Source organism: Eleutherodactylus coqui, chromosome 2 (genome assembly GCF_035609145.1).
Source record: "Eleutherodactylus coqui strain aEleCoq1 chromosome 2, aEleCoq1.hap1, whole genome shotgun sequence".
NCBI classification, from domain to species: Eukaryota; Metazoa; Chordata; class Amphibia; order Anura; family Eleutherodactylidae; genus Eleutherodactylus; species Eleutherodactylus coqui.
This window is the reverse complement of record NC_089838.1, coordinates 8072755-8082858: the sequence shown is the minus strand read 5'-3', so window position 1 is coordinate 8082858 and position 10104 is coordinate 8072755. Positions and strand designations below refer to the sequence as shown.

General features: G+C 49.2%; 1 protein-coding gene across 1 annotated transcript; it reads right to left on the bottom strand.

Moving 5' to 3' along the window:
* Positions 1-2214: 2214 nt before the first annotated feature.
* On the bottom strand, positions 2215-10100 carry NDUFB2 (NADH:ubiquinone oxidoreductase subunit B2). The gene is made up of 4 exons (XM_066590271.1): positions 9947-10100; positions 8902-9046; positions 3709-3796; positions 2215-2275 (listed from the first exon to the last, which is right to left on the bottom strand). The coding sequence occupies exons 1-3, from the start codon at positions 10033-10035 to the stop codon at positions 3722-3724; spliced, it is 309 nt and encodes a 102-aa protein (XP_066446368.1). The 5' UTR covers positions 10036-10100; the 3' UTR covers positions 2215-2275; positions 3709-3721.
* Positions 10101-10104: the final 4 nt, after the last annotated feature.

Genomic DNA, 10104 nt, shown 5'->3' with positions numbered 1-10104 from the left:
TAAGGAGTGATGATACCCTTCCGGAGATACATAAGCACACGCACTTTGGGTTCTCAGGAAGTAAACTTGATACGATATTGCGTTTGTAAAGTTGCGCTGTTCACTGCGTGTGCTGGGATTTATGAGAACACGCATATTGCTGAACACGCGGGTGTTTCATGTGCGTGAGAATCGCATGTATTTTTAATAGTAACAAACGTCAATCGCATCACATCCTCATGTAAGGGTGATGTGGAGATTACTGCGGACTCAGAGCAATGGAACATGCTGCGATATCGCCATCGTGTAGCATCGCTGCGAGAGGAAGAGTGCAGATGGAAATAGACACATTGAAAACAATGGAGTCCATTCCACTGCGCATTTTGTGCGTCTCGCAACAAACAAAACTCGCACAATTTTTTTGCCCCTGTGAATGCGCTCTAAGCAAGGAAATCGCTCATCATTTCCTATGGGATCTTTTTTTAAAAAAATGACCCTTGAACGCCCCGGGACTCGCTCCACTGAGACTATTGTAAGAAGTTGCAATTTTCACGTGTGTGAAAAAAAGTCCACAGATGCAACGGGATGTTTTTTGTCTTAAAGCAAAAATTTATCATGCTCACCTCCAGAATCACAAGTTTAAGAGTGTGATATCAGTCCGAGTCTCTCTGAGCAATATCGCGCTAGCCCCTGTGCATGTACCCTAAGGCCGACTACACACGGGCGGGTCGGACCGCGCATGCGGTGGAGTTCAACCCGATGCCCGTCCGGTGACCCCAGCTTACCTGTCCGGCGTCTTCTCCTCTGCTGTAAAAGCACCAGCCGGCACATGCGCAGTACAGAGGATTACACGGTGACGCAGCCTCTTCTGCTGCAAATGTGCTGGCCGCCACATGCTTAGTTGAGAAGGTTGCCGAATGGCCGTGGGACGGACGGCTTCTATTGATTTCAATGGAAGCCGACTGTATAGCCGGCACAAAATCGATTGCTACCCCATGAATGGAGAAGAGAGGAGGGGGAAGAAAGTCACATTCTCAAAAGCATGCTCTGGGCTAGATTTGCTGCAGAAGCCGGAGGCGGAATTCCTAAGGGTAGCGTGGCAACACGTTTCAGGGTACAGAAGACCCCTTTATCAAGCTTAAAATAGTTAAGAGGGAGCTTACTTTTAAAGAGGACTTTAATCTGTGAACCGAGGTTGGGGGGGGGGAGAAATCAGGTGGTAACATAGTATGTTAGGCTGAATGAACACAATGTCCATCTAGTCCAGCCTGTTTTAACCTCCCCCTTGCTGGTCCAGAAGGCAAAAAAAAACAAAACCTGGAAGCCAATTAGCTTCTATGGAGTAAAAATGTTCCTTCCTGCCTCCATTTGGCAGCCAGAGTAATCCCTGAACCAACAACCCCGCTGGTCACCTAATGTCTATATCCTGTAATATCATACCGCTCTAGAAAGACATCTAGTCCCTCTTAAACTCCTCTATGGATTTTGCCATCACCACGTCCTCAGGCAGAGAGTTCCACAGTCTCACTGCTCTTACAGTAAAGAACCCCCTTCTGTGTTGGTGATGAAACCCGCTTTCTTCTAGACGCAGCGGATGTCCTCTTGTTACCGCCGCAGTCCTGGGTATAAGCAGATCATGGAGAGATCCTTGGATAAATACATTAGGTGACAATACAAGTCCCCTCTGTGAAGTAAGTCCCGTCTTTCAGCTCTTCCTCCAAGCACTTCTAACAGAGCAGGACATTTTTCTTCCACTTTGCGATTTTTACATTTTCTGTTACCAAGGTCTTCTAACCCCGGGTATTTCCATTGCCGCTCTCCCTGCTATCTAACATCTGACAAAATCCTGTGCTTGTGACGACTATTGAAGGCTAACCTGGACCATGGGTATAGAGACCGGTCATCCTACAGCCCCCACAGCAGGCGAGTCCACCACTACATTATTTTTACCTTTGCATATTTATGATATCCCTCCTTGGAGCGCAGACATTACTACTTATCCCTAATGGTAGAGAGCTGCACTACCATACCAGGCCACTGCAGAACGGACAGCGCTGCGAGGCATCTAGTCAGCCACAAGCTCCTTCACAGCTCATTAGCACAGTGCCCCCTACCGATCCCGAGGAGGTCAGCAATAGCTTTGAACCAGGGAAGCCGGTTCAGATGACAATAGTCCACTTCACAAATCTCAGAACAATTTATTATGGAGATGAAAAAACCCACAAGATCCATAAATAGAGTTCAGGTTTATTTACAAGTATCTTGACAAGCGCATCATAGGGAGGACCCAAGACACCTGCAGAGAGGAAAAGAACAGCATTACCATACAGGTACATCCAGGGGGGGTCATCTGAAAGAAAAGAAATCTTATTTGTATAGTGCCAGCTTATTCTGCATCCCTTTTAGGTAATTTATGTATTTATTACCCCCACCAGGCTGGGTGCTCATTTTACCGACCTCAGAAGGATGGAAGGCCGAGTCAGCCTTGAGACGCTACCTGAACATTGCGGGGATTGAACTCGCAACCTTCAGGTCGTGAGCGAGAGCTTAGGCCTGCAGTATGCTGCCACACCGGGCTCTTAGAACTGTTCAGAGCGTCACCCCCAAGAGCTGAAAGACAACCGTAATGTCCAATGCCAGGACATAAGGAAATGCACTTTGGCTCCGATTCTGGATACCGGCTAATCAGGGGGGCTTCAAGCTTATACTATGGAGACCCTACAGTCAGAAGCGGGGTGTGGAAGCTCTTTAAAGCGACATTAATGCTTCTGGGTCTATATGTACATTAGCCTGTAGTGTCGGAAACCTTTTTTCTCTGAATGGAAGGCACATTTCAGGTTTTAGGTCAGAGTATGCAGATTTCAAAAACCAAGATGAAAAAATTTTTTTTTTAAATTCTCCAAAAACCAGAACACCGCCCTAAATGACCGGAAAAACTCACTGCCATGCTTCAACACACACAAAAAAAAGACTAACTATCCTTCGTAGATGAGTAAACTGAGGCGGCGAATGAGTAGATGACTGTTTGCACATACAGAAATATAAACACATAATATGGTTAGGATTCGTGTATTTGGTTAATTAATAAACAAATAAATGTTTTCTTTTATTTTAGGCACAAAATAACTAAAAATATAAACATTTTGACACAAATATGATTTTTTCGTTTTTCATCTGTAAATACGGAGGTGTTCCAGTTTGAGATTTTTTTCGTCTTGACTTTTGAAGTCAGCATACTTAAATACATAAAACCTGAAATGTGCCTTCCATCCAGACACAAGAGGTCTGTAATAAACAGCTGACACCTGCGATGTACGGAGGGAGATAGCAGCACCATCTCCCTCCATACACGTCCTGCAGCGGCAGGATGTAAAAACACAATAGGGTGGTCACTAAGGGGTTAAGGGAGGAGTGTATGGAAGGGGGTGGAATAGTTAGCAGGGCCAGAGGTCATTTTCATGTCACCATATAGTCGGGCCCGTTAACTTTATCCCACCTTATTAAACTTGGCTTTACACATCCTTTGACCATATGGCCTCTGTATATGGATGCGGTGGGGTCATGGGGCTTCCTCCCTTCTACTGCGACTAGCATCCAGCGCTGGATGACTCAGCACATCAGTGGGCATTGTGGCATCCAGGGGCGTCAGATAGTCTCTACTATTTCTGATCCTGGCTGCCAGTTACAAGCGCAGCGCCGCGTGTTTCTACGAACTGAACATTCTCTTACTGTATAAAGGACGTCACTCTTCACCTTCAGCGAGTATTCCCAGCTCCTCATCGGTCCACTCTGAGGGGTCTGGATAGGGGAAGTGACCCTAGAAGAGAAAAACATTATGGGGGCCTCCATACAAAATACATGGTTTCCCATTCTCAGCTGTAATATCTGAATTTTCTGCAGTATCTCGAATAACAAAATTGGGGTAGAACGCTGGTGAGCCTCTGCATAGCAAGGATCCAAAGATGTACCAAGGAAACACAGGAGATCAGCAGCGGAAGAGTCGGAAAACTACAAGTTTTATTTAAAGATGATTAAAGACCATACAGGAACAGGTCCAGGAGAAAGGCTGCAGGCCACAGGCCGGCTCCGTACAGGGCGCACGCCACAGGCCGGCTCCGTACAGGGCGCACGCCACAGGCCGGCTCCGTACAGGGCGCACGCCACAGGCCGGCTCCGTACAGGGCGCACGCCACAGGCCGGCTCCGTACAGGGCGCACGCCACAGGCCGGCTCCGTACAGCGCGCACGCCACAGGCCGGCTCCGTACAGCGCGCACGCCACAGGCCGGCTCCGTACAGCGCGCACGCCACAGGCCGGCTCCGTACAGCGCGCACGCCACAGGCCGGCTCCGTACAGCGCGCACGCCACAGGCCGGCTCCGTACAGCGCGCACGCCACAGGCCGGCTCCGTACAGCGCGCACGCCACAGGCCGGCTCCGTACAGCGCGCACGCCACAGGCCGGCTCCGTACAGCGCGCACGCCACAGGCCGGCTCCGTACAGCGCGCACGCCACAGGCCGGCTCCGTACAGCGCGCACGCCACAGGCCGGCTCCGTACAGCGCGCACGCCACAGGCCGGCTCCGTACAGCGCGCACGCCACAGGCCGGCTCCGTACAGCGCGCACGCCACAGGCCGGCTCCGTACAGCGCGCACGCCACAGGCCGGCTCCGTACAGCGCGCACGCCACAGGCCGGCTCCGTACAGCGCTTCATCATGGGTCAATCCAGGACAAATCATCCAAGCGGTGACACCCAACCATCTGATATTTACACAGCTTGGCCCGTTTGTTAAATTACACGCACCAGCGAGAATCTCACCCCAGTTTGGAGTGCTGGGAGATGCACAAAACTGAATATAAACTACATTTAAATTAAGTTATTTATATGAGCGATTTTTGTCCCTCAAGTCGCTTGGTGTTCACTCGGAACGCATCTGCCATTGTTCTCATTGGGACCTTTAACCCCTTCCTACTCCATGGTGCAATTTTACGTCCTGGCAGTGGGGTACTTCCCGCAACAGGGCACAAAATTACATCCTGGGGATAACGTGAGATCACTTATGATCTCGCGGTATCCCGCAGCTGGGGCCGACTGTCAGTGACAGCCAGCCTCCCGCTGCAACAGCAGGGGTGCATCGGAGATATGCCCCCCCCCCCCCCGGTGTTAACCCCTTCCCTGCCGCGATCTATGTAGACTCCAGCCGTCTCCCTCTGTGACTGCAGCCGTCTCTCGCAATAGCATCGCGAGAGCCCGGCCGGTTGCCATGGCAACAGGACGCCAGACAGCGGCGCCCTGTAGTGCCATAGCTTATGATCGCTGTATAAGCGATAAGGCAATGGCAGGGCAGTAGCCCTGCCATGCCTTATCACAGCGATCATCAGTGCTATGCTGTAAGTCCCAAATGGTGTAATAAAAAAAATTTAAAAAAATGAATACAAAATAAAAATGTCAAAGTAAAAGAAAAAAAAACAAACAAAAAAAACCTTTTATGCTTTTGACTGCGCACGGAAAAAAGCGTTAAAAAATAAAAACAGGCAAAATGCTAATTTTTAACATTTTGCCCCCCCTAAAAACACAATAAAAGTAATCAAAAAAGCCGTACCCCAAAATAGTACCAATAAAAACTACAGCTCATCTTGTAAAAAATAAGCTCAGAGCTCCGTACATAAAAAAAAAAAAAAAAAAAGTTATAGGACTTACAATGCAGCGATTTAGAAAAAAAAAAAATTAAAAGATTTCCAAAAAAGGGTTTATTGCAGAAAAGTGGAAAAACCTAAAAAAAATAAAAAAAATTTTGGTATCATTGTAACTGTATTGACCTGCAGAAAAAAAATGGATTGTGTCATTTATGCTGCGTGATTAATGCTGTAAAAAAAAAAAAAAAAAAAATTATAATAAATGGCAGAATTGATGCATTCTCTCCCTGCTATCATAAAAACGAAAAAAAAAATTTTTACAATATAGTTTATGTACCCAAAAGTGGCACCGATAAACACTACAGTTCGCCACGCAAAAAACAAGCCCTCATACGGCCGCGGCGGCGGAAAAATAAAAAAGTTATGGCTTTTGAAAAATGGAGAAGAAAAGCCGCAAAAAAAAACAACAAAAAAAAGCTGCGTCCTTAAGCCCAAAATAGGCCGTGTCCTTAAGGGGTTAAAGACATTGCATGGTATTCGCATGCGAGTGCGATGTTTCGTATTGAAATCAATGGGAAACACTTGCGATCCTTTGGCGCGCGAAACACGTGAGGATTGCAATTTCACAAACGTGATGCGAGGCTTTTTTGAAGAGAAAGCCACCTCCTGTGTAAGACGCACACTGGCAGCGCAATATTGGGCCGAGCTTCTCGCCCCGAAATCACGCTCGCCCGTGTGAATGTAGCCTTAGTTACTAGAATGTATAACACTCACGTGTCTGATCATCTGACAAACACCAGCAGCTCCAACTGTTTTGTTCTCAACTATGCACAGACAGGGGGCGCCATCGTTACACCCAGTCAGAACCATCTAGAGGCTCAGTTACAGCAAATGTGGAGCAATATGCCGCAGGATACCATGCCACCATGGGTGCCCGTATCACATCTTGTATCCAAGCTAGAGGTGGTACAACAGGGTACTAGAGCCTCCATGCCCCCCATATCACATCTTGTATCCAAGCTAGAGGTGGTACAACAGGGTACTAAAGCCTCCATGCCCGCTCGTATCACATCTTGTATCCAAGCTAGAGGCGGTACAACAGGGTACGAGAGCCTCCATGCCTCCCGTATCACATCTTGTATCCAAGCTAGAGGCGGTACAACAGGGTACTGGAGCCTCCATGCCCACCTGTATCACATCTTGTATCCAAGCTAGAGGCGGTACAACAGGGTACTAGAGCCTCCATGCCAACCCGTATCACATCTTGTATCCAAGCTAGAGGCGGTACAACAGGGTACTAGAGCCTCCATGCCTCCCGTATCACATCTTGTATCCAAGCTAGAGGTGATACAACAGGGTACTAGAGCCTCCATGCCCCCCGTATCACATCTTGTATCTAAGCTAGAGGTAGTACAACAGGGTACTAGAGCCTCCATGCCTGCCCGTATCACATCTTGTATCCAAGCTAGAGGTGATACAACGGGGTACTAGAGCCTCCATGCTCCCCGTATCACATCTTGTATCTAAGCTAGAGGTGATACAACAGGGTACTAGATCCTCCATGCCCACCTGTATCACATCTTGTATCCAAGCTAGAGGCGGTACAACAGGGTACTAGAGCCTCCATGCCTGCCTGTATCACATCTTGTATCCAAGCTAGAGGCGGTACAACAGGGTACTAGAGCCTCCATGCCAACCCGTATCACATCTTGTATCCAAGCTAGAGGCGGTACAACAGGGTACTAGAGCCTCCATGCCTCCCGTATCACATCTTGTATCCAAGCTAGAGGCGGTACAACAGGGTACTAGAGCCTCCATGCCTTCCGTATCACATCTTGTATCCAAGCTAGAGGGGGTACAACAGGGTCCTAGAGCTTCCATGCCTCCCGTATCACATCTTGTATCCAAGCTAGAGGCGGTACAACAGAGTACTAGAGCCTCCATGCCCGCCCGTATCACATCTTGTATCCAAGCTAGAGGCGGTACAACAGGGTACGAGAGCCTCCATGCCTCCCGTATCACATCTTGTATCCAAGCTAGAGGCGGTACAACAGGGTACTGGAGCCTCCATGCCCACCTGTATCACATCTTGTATCCAAGCTAGAGGCGGTACAACAGGGTACTAGAGCCTCCATGCCAACCCGTATCACATCTTGTATCCAAGCTAGAGGCGGTACAACAGGGTACTAGAGCCTCCATGCCTCCCGTATCACATCTTGTATCCAAGCTAGAGGTGATACAACAGGGTACTAGAGCCTCCATGCCCCCCGTATCACATCTTGTATCTAAGCTAGAGGTAGTACAACAGGGTACTAGAGCCTCCATGCCCGCCCGTATCACATCTTGTATCCAAGCTAGAGGTGATACAACGGGGTACTAGAGCCTCCATGCTCCCCGTATCACATCTTGTATCTAAGCTAGAGGTGATACAACAGGGTACTAGATCCTCCATGCCCACCTGTATCACATCTTGTATCCAAGCTAGAGGCGGTACAACAGGGTACTAGAGCCTCCATGCCAACCCGTATCACATCTTGTATCCAAGCTAGAGGCGGTACAACAGGGTACTAGAGCCTCCATGCCCGCCCGTATCACATCTTGTATCCAAGCTAGAGGTGATACAACGGGGTACTAGAGCCTCCATGCTCCCCGTATCACATCTTGTATCCAAGCTAGAGGCGGTACAACAGGGTACTAGAGCCTCCATGCCTCCCGTATCACATCTTGTATCCAAGCTAGAGGTGATACAACAGGGTACTAGAGCCTCCATGCCCCCCGTATCACATCTTGTATCTAAGCTAGAGGTAGTACAACAGGGTACTAGAGCCTCCATGCCCGCCCGTATCACATCTTGTATCCAAGCTAGAGGTGATACAACGGGGTACTAGAGCCTCCATGCTCCCCGTATCACATCTTGTATCTAAGCTAGAGGTGATACAACAGGGTACTAGATCCTCCATGCCCACCTGTATCACATCTTGTATCCAAGCTAGAGGCGGTACAACAGGGTACTAGAGCCTCCATGCCAACCCGTATCACATCTTGTATCCAAGCTAGAGGCGGTACAACAGGGTACTAGAGCCTCCATGCCCGCCCGTATCACATCTTGTATCCAAGCTAGAGGTGATACAACGGGGTACTAGAGCCTCCATGCTCCCCGTATCACATCTTGTATCCAAGCTAGAGGCGGTACAACAGGGTACTAGAGCCTCCATGCCCAGTTACATTTTACGTGGCCGTTTAACCCCAAGAAGAGACAAACTCTTGCAGGTAACAGCGGACACTCACTAGAACGTCGCTGGGACTGTGCCAAAAGTGCCACAGAATCCAGAACCACATGAGGCCCTGGAGCGCCTCGGCCAAACGGGTCTGAGGCTTGGTCACTTCCACCATCTCTCTGTAACGCGGCTCAATGTGAACGTCTCCACCGGAACTAGAAGGCAAAAAGGGGAGGGGGGGGGGGGGGGGGGGAATAAAAAGTGTAAGAATATTGCAGCAATACAAAAATAAATAAAAAAAGTAACTTTGCGAAGTCTTCATAAAACATTCTGCTGCTCTGTGCACACAGCTCCTATGTAGGACAATGCGTCTCCATGGAAACAGCCTACAGTGACTGTGTAGCCTCATCTTCCACCTGCAGTGTAGGGGGCAGGAGGAGTAACATGACTGCAGTTTGTAGTCTGTTGCCATGGAGACACACAGTTCTAGCCCGGCATCAGAAATGCCATTTCCGTATTTCTTTTACGCCGGACCCAACTGTTACAGACCTTTGTTGTGGTGACAAAACCCCTTTAAGGGCGACTCGTAGAAGCAGAAGGTGCAGACCTACAGTCGGGCCGGCGTGTCACACACATGGAAGAAAACCGCAGGCCCCATTTTGCCGCATTTCTGCTCCGTGTGAACACCCCCATGGGGGCTCAGGGGCAGTCAGGAATGGCCTGCCTCAACCCCGCCCCCCGCGCTGCACATCCCCTCCGCTTGCCATCAGTGAACAGTAAACTCCTCCCACTGTATATCCCAGACAGCAGCCGCTCATGCACACATCCGCCATAGACCACGACTTTGTAAACGGCTGAAAAATGCGCTACAAATGTAACCCAAAATGCCCCGTTATCACCAAATATTACAAGATCCGTACTGCGGGACCGGTTTCCATTCACTGACAGCAAGCAGAAGTCATGGAAAGCCAAAAGGACACAGAACGTTTCATTATAGGAGGGCCCCCTTTAATTCTATCACTACCCAGAATTCTTAGCGCCTACCCAGCTATTATAAACATTTACTCCCCCCACCCTCCTCTCTTCATCACAGACAGCCCCCGGGCATCACTTACTTGCGGACTCCGGTTTTCCTCCGCGCTACCCCACCAAACAGACGACTTCCAGCCCTCAGCGCTCCCCCGAGCCGCACCAGCGACGCCATGACAGCAGCAGAGCAATGTCACCTTCCGGCCGCCGCTGATTTGCTGAAGGGATAAAAACTCTCGCGAGA